At 46.3% G+C, this 22,459-nt stretch overlaps 1 protein-coding gene across 1 annotated transcript in view; it reads right to left on the reverse strand.

The window, feature by feature from the left end:
- Positions 1 to 383: 383 nt before the first annotated feature.
- LOC121291488 (cytosolic 5'-nucleotidase 1A-like) overlaps positions 384 to 22,459 on the reverse strand; it is a 175,396-nt gene continuing 153,320 nt past the window's right edge. Inside the window, exons 5-6 of the mRNA XM_041212733.1 lie at positions 3,481 to 3,665; positions 384 to 1,243 (exon numbers count right to left, since the gene is read on the reverse strand). Coding sequence (XP_041068667.1) covers positions 884 to 1,243; positions 3,481 to 3,665 — 545 coding nt within the window. The 3' untranslated portion in view covers positions 384 to 883. The remainder of the gene's footprint in view (positions 1,244 to 3,480; positions 3,666 to 22,459) is intronic.

A 22,459-nucleotide genomic window follows, 5' to 3' on the forward strand; every position in this document is an offset into this window, starting at 1 on the left:
TGGGATTAAGTGACATAGGGAGAAGGTGGGGAGGCAGTGACATCGTGGTATTGTCACTGGTATTCAAGAGACCCAGGGTAATGCCTCTGGGGACCTGGGTTTGAATCCCACCATGGCAGATGGTGAAATTTGAATTCAATAAGAACCTGGAATTAAAAGTCTAATGGTGACCATGAAACCATTGTCAAATGTTGTAAAAACCCACCTGGTTCACTAATACCCTGTAGGGAAGGAAATCTGCTGTCCTTTACCTACATGTGACTCCAGAACCACCCACAGCAATGTGGTTCACTTTTAAAAATGCCAATTAGGGATGGGCAATAAATGCTGGCCTAGCCGGCAATGCCCACATCCCATGAATGAATACAAAGAAAAGGGATTGCGGGATATGGGGAGAAGGTGGGATTGAGCCCTAGGGTGGTATTGTTACAGGATTAATAAACTGCTGGCAGTAGTAGAGCAGCTTCTGTGTTTAGGTATTCAGACACACAACTAAAATTCACTTCACTCCTCAATCCTACATTGAGATAACCCTAATCTCAGCTCATTTTCATATTAAACTGCAGCTGTTTGTCTGAACCAGACTTCAATCTCCTCATGGCCACAGTTTTCCAACATGTTCTTTCCATGGTCTCCACATATATAGCGTTTCAGAGCCCTGGGTGGACAAGGGGCTGTTACTCTGAGTCCTGCTTTCTCAAATAACACGAGAGGGGAGGGGTCTTACTATGTCCCTGTGAGGAGTTGGCAGCACAATAACAGCAGGAAAAGCAACAAAGAAATCTGGGTAAGTGGGAAATTTTGCAGGAACTTTCCAGTGTCTGGGTTCTTGGATCCCAGCATTCGAGAAAATCTCAGCCTTTGCACACATTGGCAGTTCCAGCTAATCCTCCTTCCTCTCCTTCTCCACCATCTTCCTGCATCTCTGACTAACTCCATAAGGAACATGAGCTGCAATTGTGCCCATCTCCTTCGCACCTTCCACATGAAACATTTGATCATCAAAGAAAATATGTGGCCGGATTTTCTGCAGGAGTGGCCCTTTGGGAGCTCCAGCCAGGAACAGAGCTTCATCCGTCTCCAAACCCCAGCTCCGCAGGGTCTTCAGAGCCCGGGCCCCTGAGCTGGCAGCACTCCGAGCTGTTACCAAGTAAGTCCGGATTGGACACTTCAAACGCTGACCTTTCATGTAAAACTTCTTCTGTAACTTTCCCAGCGATTCCAAAAATCCCTTGAGGGGCCCCTATTGAAAATGGTTAATAGGTTTCATCAAAAAGTGTTCACAACCAGTGAAAGTGTTCACACCCAGTGTGTTCACGCCCAGAGTGTTCACACCCAGAGTGTTCACACCCAGTGTAGATAGTGTTCACACCCAGTGGGTGCTTACACCCAATGTGGAGAGTGTTCACACCCAGTTAGGAAGTGTTCACACCCAGTGTGGAGAGTGTTCACAACAACTGTATTCATACCAGTGTAGATACTTTTCATACCCAGCATCGAGAGTGTTCACACCCAGTGTAGAGTGTTCAAACCCAGAGTAGTGTTCACACCCAGCGTAGAGAGTGTTCACACCCAGTGTAGATAGTGTTCACACCCAGTGTAGAGAGTGTTCACACCCAGTGTAGATAGTGTTCACACCCAGTGTAGAGAGTGTTCACACCCAGTGTAGATAGTGTTCAAACCCAGAGTAGTGTTCACACCCAGTGTAGAGAGTGTTCACACCCAGTGTAGTGTTCACACCCAATGTAGATTGTTCAAACCCAGCGTAGAGAGTCCATGTCCAGTGTCAAGAGCGTTCATACCCAGTGTCGAGTGTTCACACCCAATGTAGAGAGTGTTCACACCCAGTATAGGGAGTGTTCACACCCAGTGTGAGAGGGTTCACACTCAGTGTAAACAGTGTTCACACCCAGTGTAGAGAGTGTTCACACCCAATGTAGAGAGTGACCATAGCCAGTCAGTGTTCATACCCCGCATCGAGAATGTTCACACCCAGAGTAGAGCCTGTTCACACCCAGTATAGAGAGTGTTCACACCCAGTGTAGACAGTGTTCACATCCAGTATAGAGAGTGTTCACACCAGTGAGAGAGTGTTCACACCCAGCATAGAGAGTATTCATACCCAGTGAGAGAGTGTTCACTCCCAGTGAGAGAGTGTTCACGCCCAGTGTGTTCACGCCCAGTGAGAGTGTTCATGCCCAGGTGTTCACACCCAGTGAGAGTGTTCACACCCAGTGTAGACAGTGTTCACACCCAGTGGGTGTTTACACCCAATGTGGAGAGTGTTCACACCCAGTGTGGAGAGTGTTCACACCAACTGTGTTCATACCAGTGTAGACACTTTTCATACCAGCATAGAGATGTTCACACCCAATGTGGAGAGTGTTCACACTCAGTGTAGAGCGTCCATACCCAGCATCGAGAGTGTTCACACCCAGTGTAGAGAGTGTTCACACCCAGTGTAGATAGTGTTCACACCCAGTGTAGAGTGTTCACACCCAGTGTAGATAGTGTTCAAACCGAGTGTAGAGTGTGTTCACACCCAGCGTAGATGGTGTTCACACCCAGCGTAGATAGTGTTCACACCCAGTGTAGAGAGTGTTCACACCCAGCGTAGATAGTGTTCACACCCATTGTAGAGAGTGTTCACACCCAGTGTAGATAGTGTTCACACCCAGTGTAGAGTGTCCATACCCAGTGAGAGAATGTTAACACCCAGTGTAGATAGTGTTCACACCCAGCGTAGAGTGTCCATACCCAGTGAGAGAGTGTTAACACCCAGTGTAGAGAGTGTTCACACCCAGTGTAGTGTTCACACCCAGTGTAGATAGTGTTCAAACCGAGTGTAGAGTGTGTTCACACCCAGCGTAGATAGTGTTCACACCCAGCGTAGTGTTCACACCAAGCGTAGAGTGTCCATACCCAGTGAGTGTTAACACCCAGTGTAGATAGTGTTCACACCCAGTGTAGAGTGTTCACACCCAGTATAGAGAGTGTTCACACCCAGTGTGAGAGGGTTCACACTCAGCGTAAACAGTGTTCACACCCAGTATAGAGAGTGTTCACACCCAATGTAGAGAGTGACCATAGCCAGTCAGTGTTCATACCCAGCATCGAGAATGTTCACACCCAGAGTAGAGCATGTTCACACCCAGTATAGAGAGTGTTCACACCCAGTGAGAAAGTGTTCACACCCAGCATAGAGAGTGTCCATACCCAGTGAGAGAGTGTTCACACTCAGTGTAGACAGGATTTATTCACCTGAATGGACAGTGTTATAAAGGAACCAGTACCTCACAGTGAAACACTAACAGGTGACTGGGAAGTCTGACTGCCCTCACAGCTGCTGGTACACTTGCAATTGGCCAGTCACCTCCCACTCTCAGTGTAAATGAGACTCCACACTCACATTTCCATCCCCATCATTCTCCATACCTCATCCTACTACTTGTTCATCCCTTAATCCACAATATATCTTACCATGGCTAATGGTTTGTTTTCATTAGTCTGCTCATGTTCGAAAAATTTATCTAATCCAAGTTGCTTGACGATCTGTTCAGATTCATCTGAGAAAAGTACAGCATCTCCATCAAAAGCCACCCTCAGCTGCCTCTCTGAGATATTGATGTCTTTATTGGGACTGAAGATCGTAGCTGCGGCAATCCCTGGTAAGGGGCAAATCTCAGTAAGTACATCAGACAGTGGAGAAGAGTGGGGATGGGTATGGGATTGGGTAGGGTATGGGGTGGTGCCTGGTGGTGTTGGGGTGGAGGTGGGGTGTAGGTGAGTTGATGAAGATTGGAGTCCGGCGTGAGTTTCTGTTGCACAATCAGCCTCTGGTGAACAGTTGGTTCTCCACTGATTGTGTGAGAGGGTGACTTTCTCTGTCAGTTGACTGCAGGGCTAAATCTGCTCTCGCTGGCATGTGTCACACTGCTATATATAGACAGCTGTAACTCTGTATTGTACAAGTTATGCCATGAATGCAGCCATGGTAAGATGAGGCAGGAGATGGAGTGGGGGCTGGGCAGCAGGAAGATCAGAAACACTCAAATTAGACATCATCATCCAATCATACAAAACAGAGGCCATTCAGCTCATCATACTCATGCCAGTCCTGTTCTAGTGTTCTATTCCCAAATCCCTACAAATATTTCCTAATAGTAGTAATAGTGGAGGATTTCAACTTCCCCAACATTAACTGGGTTAGTCATGGTGTGATAAGTTTAGAGGGAGCAGAATTCTTAAAATGCATCCAGGAGAGCTTTTTAAGCCAGTACGTAGAAGGTCCTACAAGGAAGATGGTGGTCCTGGACTTAATTTTAGGGAATGAAGCCGGGCAAGTGGTAGAGTTATCAATGGGTGAGCATTTTGCAGATAGTGATCATAACTCCATTAGATTCAAGGTTATTATGGAAAAGGACAAGGATGGGCCAGAAATCAGAGTTCTAAATTGGGAGAAGGCCGATTTTAATAAGATCAGATATGATTTGGCCAGAGTGGACTGGGAGCAGCTACTTTTAGGTAAATCTGAGTCAGAGCAGTGGAACTCATTCAAGAAAGAAACAGGAGAGTACAGGGGCAACATATTCCAGTAAAGACAAAGGGTGGGACCAACTCTTTCTTGGACTCGAACTCAAGTTCTGTCGAAGGGTCATGAGGACTCGAAACGTCAACTCTTTGCTTCACCGCCGATGCTGCCAGACCTGCTGAGTTTTTCCAGGTAATTCTGTTTTTGTTTTGGATTTCCAGCATCCGCAGTTTTTTTGTTTTTAAATCCAGGGAACCCTGGATGTCGAGGGATATACAGGATTAGATAAAGAGAAAAATGGCGGCATATGGCAGATACCGAGGGCTTAAAAAGGAAATTAGGAGAGCAAAAAGGGGGCATGGAAAAACATTGGCAGGTAAAATAAAGGAAAATCCAAAGTTATTTTACAAGTACATTAAGAGTAGGAGGATAACTAGGGAAAGAGTAGGGCCCATTAAGGACCATGGTGGTAATTTGTGTGTGGAGCCGGAAGACGTAGGTAGGGTTCTAAATGAATACTTTGTGTCGGTGTTCATAAGTGAGAGGGATGACATGTGTATGGAAATCAGGCAGAAGAACTGTGATATAATTAAAGAAATTAGCATAGAAAGGGAGGAGGTTCTAAGTGGTTTAGCAGGCTTAAAAGTAGATAAATCTCCAGGCCTGGATGAAATTATCCCGGGCTGTTGAGTGAGGCAAGGGAGGAGATAGCAGGGGTGCTGGCAATAATTTTCAATACCCCTCTGGCCACAGGAGAGGTGCCAGAGGACTGGAGGACAGCCAATGTGGTACCGTTATCCAAGAAGGGAGGAAGGGATAAACCAGGGAACTACAGGCCACAATCTAACCTCAATGGTGGGGAAACTATTGGAAGCAATTCTGAGGGATAGAATTAATTTACACTTGGCAAGGCAGGGATTAATCAAGGACAGTCAGCATGGTTTTGTTAAGGGGAGGTCATGTCTGATCAATTTGATTGAACTTTTCGAAGCGGTGACCAGGTGTATAGATGAGGGCAATGCATTTGACATATTCTACTTGGACTTCAGCAAGGCTTTTGTTAAGGTCCCGCATGAGAGACTGATAACGAAGGTAAGAGCCCATGGGTTCCAAGGCAATTTGGCAAATTGTATCCAGAATTGGCTGAGTGGCAGGAAGCAGAGGGTGATGGTCGAGGGGTGGTTTTGTGACTGGATGCCTATGTCCAATGGGGTTCCACAGGGATCGGTGTTGGGTCCTTTGCAGTTTGTGGTATATATAAACAATTTAGACTTGAATGTAGGAGGGTTGACCAGTAAGTTTGGGGATGACACGAAAATTGGTGCGGTGGTAAATAGTGAGTAGGATAGCCTTGGATTACAGGAGGATATAGACAGGCTGGTCAGATGGCTGATCAGTGGCAAATGCAATTTAATCTGGATAATCTGGGCAGGACAAACAAGGCACGGGAATACACGATGGACCCTAGGAAGTACCGAGGATCAGAGGGACCTTGGTGTGCATGTTCACTGGTCCATTAAGGTAGCGGGACAGGTAGATAAGGTGGTTAAGAAGGCATATGGGATACTTGCCTTTATGAGCCGAGGCTTGGAATATAAGAGCAGGGAGGTTATGCTGGAACTGTATAAAATGCTGGTTAGGCCACAGCTAGAGTATTGTGTGCAGTTCTGGAATCTGCATTATAGGAAGGATGTAATTGCACTAGAGAGAGTGCAGAGGAGATTTACCAGGATGTTGCCTGGGCTGGAGAGTTTTAGTTATAAGGAGAGGTTGGATAGACTGGGGTTATTTTCCCTGGAGCAGGGGAGATTGAGGGGGGGACATGATTGAGGTGTATAAAATTATGAGGGGCATAGATAGGGTAGACAGGAAGGAACTTTTCCCCTTGGTGGAGGGATCAATAACCAGGGGGCATAAATTTAAGGTAAGGGGCAGGAGGTTTAGAGGAGATGTGAGGAAGAATTTTTTCACCCAGAGGGTGGTGGAAATCTGGAACTCACTGCCTGAAAGGGTGGTAGAGGCAGAAACCCTCATAATATTTAATAAGTATTTGGATGTGCACTTGCAATGCCATGGCATACAAGGCTATGGGCCTAGTGCTGGAAAATGGGATTAGGATAGTTAAGTACTTGTTTGATCGGCGCAGACTTGATGGGCCGGAAGGCCTTTTTCTGTGCTGTAAACCTCTATGAATCTATGAGTGTAGTCAGTTTGGGCAGGGGAGGGGGGGTGGGGGGTGGGGGGGTGGCGGGGATGTGGCATAGTGGTATTGTCACTGGACTAGTATTCCAGAGACCCAGGGTAATGCTCAATCCCACCACAGCAGATGGTGGCATTTCAATTCAATAAAAATCTGGAATTAAAAGTCTGATGATGACCACAAAACCATTGTCAATTGTTGTAAAAATGCCCTTTTGGGAAGGAAATCTGCTGGCCTATACGTGACTCTCGGCCCACATGGCTGACTCTTAAATGCCCTCTGAATTAGGATAGGCAATAGATGCTGGCCTAACCAGTGACATGCATACCCCATGAACAAATTTTAAAAAGGTTGCAGCCATTATTGAGCAAAAACTGATTTAACACAGGCCTGTGAACTAAGCTAACTAGGAAGTGACAGTGCAGAGCCACTATCTATTCACCTTAAGTTGTTAATTGATCATTTATTTGATAATGCTCCCTTGAAGCACCTTGGGACATTTTACTACATTAAAGATGCTATGGTAAAGGTGACAATACAAGTTTTTCTTAAGCATCATCTTTAAGATGGCCGTATAAAATATGAAGGAAACCTTATAGAACTGAAGAGAACAGGAGGAAGCCATTTGGCCCATTGTGCTTCTGCTCTTTCACAGAGCTCTTCACTTAGCCCCAATCCCATGCCCTTTGTTTAATACTTCTCCACCTCGTTTTAAACACTATTCTGGGTCCTGCTTCCCTCATGTCCGAACAACCCTCTGCATAAAGCCATTCGCTTAACCTCTCCCTTTTGTCTTCAGTTAATCATCTCTAGTTACTAACTCACTAACCAGTGAAAATAGTTCTTCCTGATTTAATTCAGTATTACAATTATGAGGTTTATAAGATTGTTATGTTTGGTTCAGTATCTTTAAATTTAAGGTAAAATGAAGGAGGTCGTGCAAGCTATTCTTCAGTGTTCCTGACAGTAAGCCTGGGTAGTTTGATTGTTACTGATCAGAGGAAGATACAGAGAAAAACTTTCCCCCCATTGAGGGGGGGGGGAAGTGAGGGAGCGAGCGCGAGCAGGTGCACCTCTGATCGGCGCCCCCAATTGGGCTGTGTGCTCCCTGTGTGGGCTGGGGGGGAGGGGGCGGGATTCCCTCAGCTGGGAGTGCGCTTTTTCGTGCATGCGTGTGAAAGAGAGAACAGAACTCCCTGAGGCTAAATGCTGCCTGTCGGTTCGGACTTCAAACTTTTAATAAAAACCATCCTGACATTTCCCTTCCACGTCCCCTCATGTGACAATGTCACATGATTTGGGACATGACCATAACTTGTATTAAAACTCAAAGTGCAGATTTTAAATCACTCGCGAAACCTCATCCCGCCATGAATGAGGTTTCATGTTTTTTCCGATGCCCGCCAGGGCTCCCGGCCTGCCTGCCAACCCTAAGGTTGGATGGGCATGTCCATTAATTATCTAAATTGTTTTTTCAATGGCCTCAATAGGCCGTTGACAGGTTGGCAGGTGCACAGCTGACTCAGCTGTGCCCCTGCTGACCTGAAAATGGAAATGGCATGGGATGACATCAGGAAATCCTGCCCATAGATTGTTTTCCTGGGAAGAAGGTGCAAGGTATTTATGCTTGGAGACAATGGCAGCAGCCTGTGCATTAACAGTGGAGACTGTGAGTCTCCAAAGTCCTAGCAAGACATTGAGAATATTGGGTCGTAAACAGGATCTGGAAGACAGGGAGCAGCTAGAAACCAAATGTTTGTACGGTTTGCCTTTGGATTGAAAAAAACAAATTAATTGGGAGTTAAAACATGGCTAGAAGAGCCACCTAGCTAGGGGTAATGGGAGAGTCACCAAGAAAAGTCACTGTGAAAGACGGCACTAAAATTTCAAGTTTCCAACCTGGGAGAAGCGAAGGACAGGAATAAATGCTCAGGAGTTAAGAATCACTTTGGATTGATTCTGGGTAAATTGAATGTCTACGCACAGGAAAGTGTTTATGATCTCTATCGAGACTAGTAATTTAAAAAAAAACTCCAAAATCCCAGTTATTTACTGAAAGAATGAAACCACAAGATTCCATGATTTAAACAAAATAATTTTTCTATACGAGAGACAAACAGAACAAACACTAAATACTAACTTAGCTAACTCCCTATATTCTAAAACCCAGAATCAACACAAAATAAACATGAATTCACAGGAAAATTGCAGTCGGTTATAAACTATAAATTACACATTAAAAGGCAGCTACAACTAAGACACATCTTACAAATTGGTTTGGCAGGCCACTCAGCATATGGGCACAGAATTGCAGAATTGTTACAAAGCAGGAGGCCATTCAGCCCATTGTGTTTGCACCAGCTCTCTGAATGAGCAATTCACCTAGTGCCATTCCCGCACCTTCTCACTGTAACCCTTCTTCCTTTTTAGTTAACAGTCTAATTCCCTTTCTAATACCTCGAGTTAACCTGCCTCCAAAACACTCTTGGGCAGTTTCATCCTAAAGTCCTTCAAAACTTTCTCTTCCTCATGAAGAATTTCAGCTCATCTTCTTTTAGGATTTCACATAATCCTCAGCCAACAACAGAACTCAATCCACCTGAGTTCTGCTGCCACAGTCTTCACCAAAAACGACACAAGTCTGCAAATCCACCTCAGCTCTGCTCACTCAGTCTGGATGATGTAGATCCACTATTGTTATCTTCAATGCACAGAAACAGCTGCAGCAACGATATCTTTGCTTATGCTCAGCTTCTGGATCCAGCCTCTGTCTTCTTCAGCCTGTCTGTACTGCACCACAGGAATTATCATCTGCTACTGAGCTCTGTTGGCTTAGTGTCCTTTTATATAGTTTCAACCAGAAGTTTGGGTTTTCATTCTCAGTATCAGTCTCAGTTTTCTTTGCAGCTGGGAGGCTCAGTTTCCTTTCTCAGTTTCCCTTTTCAATAAAGGTCTGTATCAAGAAACACAAGCTTTGAAACTATGAATTCTAGCACAAAAGTGTCAAGTATACCTGTGAAGTGTGCTTTGTTAAGAGTAAGGGTGGATATTCCATTCAGTGATTTAAAGTATAAGTTACCTACAAAGATAGTGTTTAGTTTTGGGGTTTTTTAATCATTTGTTACAGTAAATGTTTTAATACATGAAACCGTAATGTGTCATTCTTTCAGATATTAACAAGAAACTCAAATTTCTCTTTAAATGTGATTGGTCTCTACGGAAGTTCTAACATCAGCAAAACCTCATAAATTTGGATATCTTTCTTGAATCTCTGTTAATTACTATTCAATTAAAATTGCCTGTAATTCCTGTAGTCAAATAAAGACAGAAAATGCTGGAATAACTCAGCAGGTCAGGCATCATCTGTGGAGAGTGAAAGAGAGTTAACGTTTCAAGTCCAACATGACTCTTCTTCATCCTCTTAGTCCATCTCTCCTGCACCTTTAATCTCCACCTTTAACCAAAGTGCCCAACACCAACATAACCTTGTGCCTGTAGCTTGACCAATAATTTATATTGGCTTACTGTTACCCTTGAGGTTTGTACTCCATTCCCCCAGTTTAAATGAAAATTCTTCCCACTTTCAGGATCTCTCTGCCCCACTACTCCTTTTGAAGTTATACCATTCATATATCATGTCCTCTCCTTATGTTTTCTTCTAAAATGTATTGGATGGCGAGGTGAGGTGCAAGTGACTACCCCTGACATCAAGGCAGCATTTGACCAAGTGTCGCATCAAGGAGCCCTAGTGAAATTGGAGTCAATGGGAATCGGAGGAAAACTCTCTCCTGGTTGGAGTCATACCTAGCACAAAGGTTGTGGTTGTTGGAGGTCAGTCATCTCAGCTCCAGGACATCACTGCAGGAGTTCCTCAGGGTAGTGTCCTCAGCCCAACCATCTTCAGCTGCTTCATCAATGACCTTCCTCCCATCATAAGGTGAGAAGTGGGGATGTTCACTGATGATTCCACAATGTTCAGCACCATTTGCAACTCCTCAGATACTGAAGCAATCCATGTCCATATGCAGCAAGACCTGGACAATATCCACGCTTGGACTGACAAGTGGCAGGTAACATTTGTAAACACAAGTGCCAGGCAATTGCCATCCCCAAAAAGAGAAAATCTAACCATTGTTCCTTGACAATGGCATTACTGTCGCTGATTCCCCCACTATCAACATCCTGGGGGTTACCATTGACCAGAAACTGAACTGGACTACACAGATAAATACTGTGACTACAAGAGCAGGCCAGAAGCTAGGAATCCTGTGGCGAGTAACTCACCTCCTGACTCCCCAAAGCCTGTCCAACATCTACAAGGCACAAGTGTGATGGCATACTAAAACAAAAACAGAATTACCTGGAAAAACTCAGCAGCTCTGGCAGCATCGGCGGAGAAGAAAAGAGTTGACGTTTCGAGTTCTCATAACCCTTCAACAGAACTAGGTGAATCCAAGGAAGGGGTAAAATATAAGCTGGTTTAAGGTGTGTGTGTGTGCGTGGGTGCGGCGAGAGAAGTGGAGGGGGGTGGTGTGGTTGTAGGGACAAGCAAGCAGTGATAGAAGCAGATCTTCAAAAGATGTCACAGACAACAGAACAAAAGAACACATAGGTATTGAAGTTGGTGATATATATCTAAACGAATGTGCTAATTAAGAATGGATGGTAGGGCACTCAAGGTATAGCTCTAGTGGGGGTGGGGGGAGCATAAAAGATTTAAAAATATTTAAAAATAATGGAAATAGGTGGGAAAAGAAAAATCTATATAATTTATTGGAAAAAAACAAAAGGAAAGGGGAAGAAACAGAAAGGGGGTGGGGATGGAGGAGGGAGTTCAAGACCTAAAGTTGTTGAATTCAATTTTCATTCCGGAAGGCTGTAAAGTGCCTAGTCGGAAGATGAGGTGTTGTTCCTCCAGTTTGTGTTGGGCTTCACTGGAACAATGCAGCAAGCCAAGGACAGACATGTGGCAAGAGAGCAAGGTGGAGTGTTAAAATGGCAAGCGACAGGGAGGTTTGGGTCATTCTTGCGGACGGACCGCAGGTGTTCTGCAAAGCGGTCGCCCAGTTTACGACAGTTTATGCCCAGTGTGAAGGAATACTCCCCACTTGTCTGGATGAGTGCAGCTCCCACAACACTCAAGAAGCTTGACACCATCCAGGACGAAGCAGCTCACTTGATTGGCACCACATCTACAAACATTCACTCCCCCCACCACCAACACACAGTAGCAGCAGTGTGTACCTTCTTCATGATGCATTGCAGGAATTCACCAAGGCTTCTTCGACAGCACCTTCCAAACCCATGATCACTACCATCTAGAAGAACAAGGGCAGCAGATACATGGGAACACCATCACCTGGAAGTTCCCTCCATGTCACTCACCATTCTGACTTGGAAATATATCCCCGTACTTTCACTGTCACTGGGTCAAAATCCTGGAACATTCTCCCTAACAGCACTGTGGGTGTACCTACACCACATGGACAGCAGCAATTCAAAAAGGCAGCTCACCACCACCTTCTCAAGGGCAACTAGGGATGGGTATTAAATGCTGACCTAGACAGCACATTCCATGAATGCATAAAATAAAATCTTCCGCTCCCAGCAGCACTTAATTTGGTGGGAGGCAAAAAATCTGCTTTCTGACGGTGGGATAAACTGTTGGAATTTTGTTCTTCTGACTTTCAAGGCAGGTTAAAGGTGGGTTGTGCTTCCTGACCAACAATGCTGGGAACTCCATTTGCATGTATTAGCACCACATGAATGCTCATTGAAAGGCCACCTTGCCAGAATCATGTTCCCTCTGCCAATGAAGTTCCCCAGCAGCGGCTAATTAGAGCGTCCTGTTTTACAACTGTATATATGTGGCATGCACCTGGCAAGTTTCAATTCATCCACAACTCTGAGGCACTGCTTTTGCCTTCCTGTAAACCATTTACTCTTTCATACTGGGTGCCGGTCGAACAAGCTGAGCCAAGGCTGGGCACAGGAAGCACGATCAGTGGGAAGGGTGAGATGGAGATAGGATACACTAGCTTCTCAAAGTTGCTGAGTCCTTTAAACTTACCTGCTTTTGTTAATAGAGGAATAGAGTGAAAAGAACAAGCATTCGATGTTGAATCATTATGAAACATCGATCAGGCCTCAGCTAGAGTAGTTCATTCAATTCTGGGCACCACACTTTAAGAAGGGTATCGAGGTTTGAAGAGGGTGCAGAGAGATTAACTAGCATTGTGCCAGGATGAAGAACTTCAGTTATGTGGTAAAACAGGAGATCCTTGAAGTAGGGAAAGTTAAGAGATTTGTTAGAGGTGTTCAAAATCATTAACAATTTGACAGGGTAAATAAGAGGGAGCTGTTTCTACTGGCAAGCGGATCAGTAACCAGAGGACAGAGATTTAAGGTGATTGACAAAAGAACTAGAGGTGAAATAAGAAAAATGCATGCAGTGATCTAGAATGTGCTGGCTGGTCAAAATGTACTGCCTGATCTAGAATGTGCTGACCGATCTAGAATGTGCTGCCTGATCTAGAATGGACTGATGATCTAGAATGTGCTACCTGAAATGACAGTAGAAGCAGATTCAATAGTAACGTTGAAAAAAAAAATCAGAATTTTAAGGGTAGTGGGGAAAGATCAGAGGAGCAGGTCTAATTGGATAACTCTATCAAAGAGCAAAGACAGCATTAATGGCCCAAATGGCCTCCTTCTATGTTTTACCATTCTATGATTCACTCGTGTGTACTTCTAACCCTTTATGTAGTGTAGAACTACAATTTGAACTGACTGCAGACTAAAGTCAGTGTTGGTCAGTGTAGAGTTGTAAACAATTGGGCAAAAGGCCGTTCCACAGAGGCAACATTTTTGTTTGTGACAGTATTATCCTGTTATATGGCACATTGCCTGGAGTAGACAAATTGCATTCATATGAACTGTAAGTGGTGGGGCTGAAGACCACATTTGTAAGATATGATTTACAAATAGTTGTTTGATAGTACAGAACTTGAATATTGTTGAAAAAAAGAGACATGTTGTCAAAACTTTTCATCTTGCACTCATCAGGACAATTCGTAAAAATACCAAATATAAAGGGAACAACAATTTATACTGTATGAGAAGAGAGTGCTGATTGGTTGGCAAGTGAACTCTGAATGGTAGAGGCATTGCAATGGAGAATGCATCAGTTAACTAATGACTGACAGTTAACTGCCGAGCTTTGTTTAAATTCAAACCAGGCAGGTTGACTCTGATTGGTCAAGGCATTGCCCTGGGGAATGAACCAGCGAATGGCTATCACTTATTTTGTTTAGCTGAAACAGGCACAATGTGTGTACATGTTCCTTTTGTCAGCAAAGAATAGGGCCATGTGTATGAATATATGTAGTTTCCAGTACACGTTAAGTGAGCCACAATGTGAGCCAGACTGACAATCTTAAATTGGTTGTCAATGTATTTCTCAGCACAGTCAGGATTCTTTATGTTGTTCAATTGCAGAATCACAACTAATGTAGGACATTATGGGCGGAATCTTCCGTGCCCGCTAGTGTCGGGTGTCATGGCAGATGTAAGTGGACAATATGGCGGAAAGGCCAAAAATCGGTTTCGCACCACAGTTTGCAATTGTCTGCTCTGCCCGTCAATGGCAGGCCATGTTTCCCACTGTCAGACGTCGGGAAGTTCATTTTAATACATCTGCATAAAATTATAAGCGCAGCTCGCTCCACCATGTCAATTTTATCACCGTCGGCGGGAAGAAATGCTGGTGCACAGCACACCATGACAATTGTGAGTTGCAGAAGTTGGGACTTACTGCAGAGCCTTGCTCACATCACGGACAACCGAGGAGCAGATGATTCTGGAGCCTGACAGGAACTGGACTCTGGAGGAATGTCTATGGCTCTCGGGGTGGATTCTCATTGATGAAGCAGCTCGCACAAGGTGGAAAATCACTGCTGAGGGTCTGCTTTAGGACTTCAGTGTCTTGGCCATGGTCTGTCATGGATAATCATCAAGGTGGGTGGAGAGGAAGGTTCAGCTGTGAGTGGGAGAGGAAGGTCCAGGTTTGCTGGGAGAGGTAGGTGTATTGGGGGTGGTGAGGCTGGGAGGGGGGAATGAAGGTGTCGGGGGGTGAGGTTGGGAGCGGGGGAAATAAAGGTGTCGGGGATGAGGTTGGGAGGGGGAAATGAAGGTGTCGGGGGTGAGGTTGGGAGGGGGGAATGAAGGTGTCAGGGGGGTGAGGTTGGAGGGGGGAATGGAGGTATCGGGGAGTGACGTTGGGAGGGGGGAATGAAGGTGTCAGGGGTGAGGTTGGGACGGGGAATGGAGGTGTCGTGTGGGTGAGGTTGGAAGAGTGGGAATTAAGGTGTCAGGGGTGACGTTGGGAGGGGGGAGTCGAGATGTCGGGGCGGTGAGATTGGGAGGGGAGAATGAAGGTGTCAGAGGTGAGGTTGGGAGGAGGGAATGAAGGTGTTGGAGGTGAGGTTGAGAGGGGGGAATTAAGGTGTGGGGGGTAAGGTTGGGAAGGGGGAATGGAGGTGTCGGAGGTGAGGTTGGGAAGGAAGAATGAAGGTGGTGGGGGGGTGAGGCTGGGAGGAGGGAATGAAGGTGGTGGGGGGCGAGTTTGTGGGTGGAGGGAGTACTGGGGGTGGAGGGTGTAATGGGGGAGAATACGGCAACTGGGGAGGTAGGTGTAAGAGGGGAAGAAGGTGTAAGGGAAGCAGTTTGGAGGGTTGAAGGAATGCAGAGAGGGGATGGAGTCCAGGGGGAAGAAGGAGTCTGAGAAGAGGAAGGAGTCCAGAGGGAGGGAGGAATCCAGGGGGAGGGAGGAGTCCAGAGAGGGGAAGTAGGAAGGCTGGAGGAAGATGTAAGGGTGGAGGAAGGAGTCCAGAAGGGGGAAGAACTAAGTGGAGGGAAGGAGTCCGGGGTGGGGCAGGCATTTCAAGGGGGGGAAGGTGTCTGGATAGTGGGGATGTCCAGGTGAATGTGCAAATGAGGGGCCTGATGGGTCCATGACTGCCCCCTGGAGAGAAGGCTGAGGGTGGCTGTGGGACTAGGGAGGTGTGAGAATGACTGAGGGCAGAGTCATGGAATGGGAGGGTGAGGGTTCGACAGTAGCGGCAGAAGGGACAGAGAGAGCAGTTGGTGGGGATTCAGGCAGACACAGACTCTGGGGGTGGGAAGGAGTAGGTTGGGGAGGTGAATGTGGATGGTGGTTGGATTTGCAGGAAGGAAAGGAATGTCCACATTCGCCTGGACATCCTCAAAGGAAAAGGGTTATGGCTGGTTGGCTGTGGAGGGGAGGAGGAAGGTGATTGCCGGGGGGTTGGTGGTCAACAGTGATAGGGGAAGGAAATGAGTGACTGGGGGAGGGGAAGGGACAGGAGAAGCTGAGGAAAAACATTAGATGCACTTTGATTACAAATCTGAAAGGAAGACTCGTGGTGTGTGAGAACAGGTGCATGGGAGTGTGATGGGTGGAGATGCAGGTTGGCTCAGATGGACACAGAAAGTGAACCACAGCAGGCAGCATTGAAAATGCTCAGGACATTGAGGAGAGTGTAATACGGGAAGAGTCTGTGTGTATGGGAGTGTGCTTGCTCGAGGCTCTGAAATGCCCTGACACGCACACACTTCTCATGGGGCAAGTGGACGCACTCCTCTAACGCACGTGTCATTCTGTTGAGGGCTTCCAACAGCTCTGTGTGATGTTCTCACACCTTTTTCTGACTCTCCACAAAAGCTGGAAGGCCAAATCTAGAGTTTCATCATCTGACTCTGACCTCACAGATGCCTCTTCTCCAGCCGTCCTCCGGGTGCCGGGTAGCTCGCGTGAACCTGCCTCCTCCTGGTGCGGTCATGTGTCCGTGCGGTGACCACCAGATTGTGAACCCGAGCCCGCTCCAGGTCTAAGTTCCATTGTGTGTGTCTCTGCGCTGGTGGAGGGTGTGGGTAAGCGCTGCTTTTTTCCAGCTCTTCAATGGAGAAGGTGACCTCTTGACTGGAGGTGAGGATGTGGATGGAGCTGAGAGACTGACTGGCTGATGGTGTCGGTCGCTTGGCAGAGCTCCCTGTGAACCAAAGTAGAGATAATTAGTGCATGGCAGCAGAGTCAAAAGCAGGAGAGAGAGCACTCACAGTTGTGTTGAGAGAGGGATGATGTGGTACAGGGTCCTCATGAGGGTGTTCCCCGCTGACCTCACCATCACCACAGGCATAGTCCATATCCTCAGCAGTCAGCGCGATGGCTCACTCCTCAAAGTGAGTGAGGGTCCTAATGTGGGCCACTCTACCCCCGGTCTGGGACCTCTCCCTGCTGCTGTGAGCCAGCTTCTCCTGCATAGAAACAGATGGAGAGTGGGAGCAGGACACAAGGCACTGTGAGGAATGTTTGTGTGGTGAGTGGAGCCATTGATGGGATGAGGACACATGCTCCAGAGGATATGAGCCTGATGGAGATGTGAGGGTGTGTCTGAGATTTAGTGGTGTTGTCCCTTGAGGTGTGAGATCCCTGTGGATGTGTGATGGGTTTGTGTGTGTGAGTTGAGAGTAATAAGAAGAGCGAATTACCCTGGCAGAGTGGACGAGGCCATTCATCCTGTAGTGGCACTGGCTGGCTGTCCTCTTTTGCAATGGCCACTGACCACAGCTGCCACCACCTCCAATTCTGAATGTGACCTTACCTGCTGGTCTTCGCCTAGAGTGGGGGGTAGAGGACATCAAGGTGGGCCTCCACAGCATCCAAAATCTGTGTGGGCTGGTGGGGGCGGGGGCGGAGGCGGCGGTCTTTTTGCCTTTCGGGGCCATGTCTTCTGTGCAGCAGCCCTGGGCTGGAAGCACTGAGAGGCGTGTGCGCGGCTACACTTCAAATATGGCGCCCGGCGTGATGAAGCAGCAAGGTGGCGGACGTATTGGGGGTCACCTGTCATTGAACCAGTGTGTTTCTATGGAATGCATAATTAATGAGGCGGGGTTGATACAATATGGTGTGAAGAGCCGCCATTGAGGCTGGTGGGTAAAACATTCTTTTTCTCGCCCGCTACCACACTTGGTGCAAATCTGGCCACACCATCACTTCGCCATTTCATCAGCGGGCGCCATATTTAAATTGCAGCCGGGCGCACACCTCTCAGTGTTTCCAGCCCAGGACCGCTGCACAAAAGACATGGCCCCAAAAGGCAAGAAGACTGCAGCTCCCCAATTCTACGCTATGTTTTGAGTTTTGCAAGCACAGGCTGGTTGGATACGGTCAGTACTTTGCCTGTTGTGAATAGCGGCTGGGACATGCTTGTTTGATATGATCTGCCAGTCTTTGGGACATACGGCCTACATACCTGGCATCAACCTGGCACTGTAATTCATATACTACATTGCTCTTTTGTGTGATAGGCAGAACGTTTTTTAGGTTTGATGGCAGCATCCTGTTAATGGTGAATACCACTCGTGTCGCTACTGCAAAGTAGCAGCGTGAAACAGCTAGCTTCACCTGTTGCTCAAATTTTTGAAATACCTTACCCTTCATCTGAGGTGGACTGGGCACTTATCGGGGCCAGAAGTGATGGCTTTGGGCCTGTTCATGAGTTTGTGCGATATAAAGTGTGAAATGATCTGATCAGGGTAGCCATAATCTTGCAGGATGCCTTTGTGTGCTTGCAAACAGGAGAGTGAGCACATCCTGAGTGGGGCACAGCCAGAGTAGATATTCAGAATTTGGTGCAAAAAGGGAATTGAACTGGTAAGTCTTTCTCTTTAATTTCTCTTTAATTTTTATAAGTTCAGTAGTCTAGCTAAAAGGTTGGTAAGGTAGCTGACTCAGCTGACTGTGCGACAGTTAACTGTCAATCACCTGAAGCATGATTAGGGCTGATTAGGGAAGCAAATCAGCGGAGGCATTAATGGAGTACAGACAGTGCAGGGTGGAGCTTAAGAAAGCAATTAGGAGAGCAAAGAGGGGATATGAGAAAGCTCTGGCTGTTAAAAGTAGAGAAAATCCCAAGATATTCTATAAGTATATCAATGGGAAGAGGATAACCAGGGAAAGGGTAGGGCCCATAAGGGACCAAGGGGGCAATCTATGGGTGGAGCCAGAGGGCATCGCTAGAGTGTTGAATGAATACTTCATGTCCATCTTCACCCAAAGAGAATGAGGATGAAGGTATCGAACTCGGGGAGAGTTGTCATTTATATAAACGACATAGATGACTATGTGGGGGGTAGGATTAGTAAGTTTGCGGATGACACAAAGATTGGCCGGGTGGTTAACAGTGAGGTTGAGTGTCTTGGGCGAGGTTCTTAAGCAAATTGATATAGGGAGTGACAAGGTATTGGAGGTGTTGGCAGGCTTAAAAGTGGACAAATCTCCAGGTCTGGATGATTTGTGTCCCAGACTGCTGAGGGAGGCAAAGGAGGAGATCGCAGGGGCTCTGACCCAAATTTTTAATTCCTTTCTGGCTACGGGGGAGGTGCCAGAGGACTGGAGAACAGCTAATGTGGTTCCGCTATTTAAGAAGGGTTGTAGAGATAAGCCAGGGAACTACAGGTCATGAGTTGCACGTCAGTGGTAGGGAAACTGTTGGAGAAATTTCCAAAGGAGAGTATCTATCTCCACTTGGAGAGGCAAGGTTTGATCAGGAATAGTCAGCATGGCTTTGTCAGAGGGAGGTCATGCCTAACAAATTTGACTGAATTTTTTGAGGAGGTGACCAGGTGTGTAGATGAGGGCAGTGCAGTTGATGTAGTTTATATGGATTTCAGCAAAGCCTTTGACAAGGTCCCACATGGGAGACTTATAAAGGCAGCAAATGCACATGGGATACAGGGTAATTTGATAAGGTGGATTCAAAATTGGCTTAGTTGTAGGAGGCAGAGGGTGATGACAGAAGGATGCTTTATTGATTGGAAGCCAGTGTCCAGTGGTATACCACAGGGATCTGCGCTGGGTCCCCTATTATTTGTCATTTATATAAACGACACAGATGACTATGTTGGGGGTAGGATTAGTAAGTTTGCGGATGACACAAAGCTTGGCCAGGTGGTTAACAGTGAGGTTGAGTCTCTTGGGATACAGGAAGATATAGACGGGATGGTCAAATGGGCAGATAAGTGGCAGACGGACTTTAACCCTGAAAAGTGTGAGGTGATACACTTTGGAAGGAGTAATTTGAGAAGGAAGTATTCAATGAATGGCATGGCACTAGGAAGTTCTGAGGAACAAATGGACCTTGGCGTGTGTGTCCATAGATCTCTAAAGGTGGACTGGCATGTTAGTGTGGTGGTGAAAAAGGCATATGGGACACTTGCCTTTATCAATCAAGGCATAGATTACAAAAGTAGGGAAGTCATATTGGAGTTGTATAGAACCTTGGTGAGGCCACAGCTGGAGTACTGTGTGCAGTTCTGGTCGCAACATTACAGTAAAGATGTGATTGCACTGGAGGGGGTGCAGAGGAGATTCACCAGGATGTTGCCTGGGATGAAACATTTAAGTTATGAAGAGAGGTTGGATAGACTTGGGTTGTTTTCGTTGGAGCAGAGAAGACTGAGGGGCGACCTGATCGAGGTGTACAAAATTATGAGGGGCATGGACAGGGTGGATAGGGAGCAGCTGTTCCCCTTAGTTGAAGGGTCAGTCACAAGGGGGCATAAGTTCAAGGTGAGGGGCAGGAGGCTTAGGGGGTTGTGAGGAAAAACTTTTTTACCCAGAGGGTGGTGACGGTCTGGAATGCACTGCCTGGGAGGGTGGAGGAGGCGGGTTGCCTCACATCCTTTAAAAAGTACCTGGATGAGCACTTGGCACATCATAACATTCAAGCCTATGGGGCAAGTACTAGTAATTGGAATTAGGTGGATAGGTCAGGTGTTTCTCACGTGTTGGTGCAGACTCGATGGGCCGAAGGGCCTCTTCTGCACTGTGATTCTGTGATGAGCCTTATTTCAACATCAAACTTGCATGGTGAGCAAATGGTTGATGCCCTATTTATTAGGTTGTTGATTAGATCAGTCTTACAGCGAGTGAATGGAACTGTAAGAATCCCAGTGTGTATATTGACCAGTGAAGGTAGGCTTGTGGTAGACGTAGTAGGGATCCCTCTGGCAGATTTTTCAACTAGTACATCAAGGAATGGGAGCTCATTTGACTGCTCCACTTGAAAGGTGAATTTGAGCACAGGATGGAACCCGTAAAGGTGTGTAAGGAAATTCTTACATGCGGATTCAAATAAAGCATCTACATATTGGAACTATGCAAGGGATATGAGGTTGGGTGTTATTCAATTGAAAACACGTTTCTTGTGAAACCCAACAAAGATGTGGTGAGAGCTGGGCCTAGATGGGATCCCATGGCGACACCATCTATTTGGGTATACATGGTGTCATTAGAACTAAACTCAACTGCATGATTTGCTGAGTTTATAAGTTCAGTGAATACAGATTCAGACACTGGTGGCACATCTAGATTGCAATGATGTGGTGTTGCAGTGCAAATATCCATGGCTTTCTGGAGCAATACATTAGTCAACAGGCTAACAATGTTGATTGAGCACATGGACACAGCATCGCTATCGATATGCAAGTCCTGTATGGTCTTCGCAATTGTGAAGGAATCCTTTACCGTGTATGTGGAAAATTTGCTTCGAACAGGACGCAGCAACTTACCCAACCATTTGGCCAATGCATATTGTGCAGAACCAGTAATTTTTGTTACTCGTTCATGGGATGTGGGCTAGGCCAGCATTTATTGCCCATCCCTAATTACCCTTGTTCAGAGGACAGTTAAGAATCAATTGCCCCATTGCTTTGGGTCTGGAATCACAGGTAGACCAGACCACGTAACGATGGCAGATTTCCTTCCCTAGAAACCAGATGGTTTTTACAACAATTGACAATGGTTTCATGGTCATTAGACATTTTAATTTTTTTTAATTCCAGATTTTTACTGAATTCAAATTTCACCATCTGCCATGGTGGGATTCAATTCCAGGTACCCAGAGCATTACCCTGGGTCTCTGGATTACTAGTTCAGTGACAATACCACCATGCCACCACCTCCCCAATAGATAAAATAGGGTGTAAAGGGGCATCACTTTTGTGTGTTTTGGGCAGCTCATACATATGCGGACACAGTGCACTGTGAGGAGGAATCCTATCATATATACCACTCAGCAGCCCATTACTCTTACACAATCCAACAAGCGCTTTTGTAAAACAAAAACAGAATTACCTGGAAAAACTCAGCAGGTCTGGCAGCATCGGCGGAGAAGAAAACAGTTGACGTTTTGAGTCCTCATGACCCTTCAACAGAACTAGGTGAATCCAAGGAAGGGGTGAAATATGCGCTTTTGTAACTTGTTTTCAAGCAGGGTTGTCCAGTCATGCTTAGCGGTCATGCTTAAAGGATACAAATTTGGTATAGTCACACTTGTTTACAGAAATGTACGTATTTAAACAAAGATTGGCAGTGAACTGTCAAGCATCAGTTAACTGGTACATTTTCCATTGCAATGCCTCTACCAATCAGAGTCCAATTGCCAACCAAACAGCACTCTCTTTTCATGCAGTATAAATTGTTGTCCTGATGAATGCAAGCAGTGGCGGATTTAGAGTTAGTGGGGCCCTGTTCGGTGTCATTGTTGGGCCCATCCCCTACCTCAGGACCCAGCCAAGAGAAATCACATTCTCTCTTCCCTACCCCCTTAACAGCGCCCCACCGCCCCCCCACCCCACACCATTTT

The sequence above is a fragment of the Carcharodon carcharias genome, chromosome 19 (assembly GCF_017639515.1).
Source record: "Carcharodon carcharias isolate sCarCar2 chromosome 19, sCarCar2.pri, whole genome shotgun sequence".
Taxonomy (NCBI): domain Eukaryota; kingdom Metazoa; phylum Chordata; class Chondrichthyes; order Lamniformes; family Lamnidae; genus Carcharodon; species Carcharodon carcharias.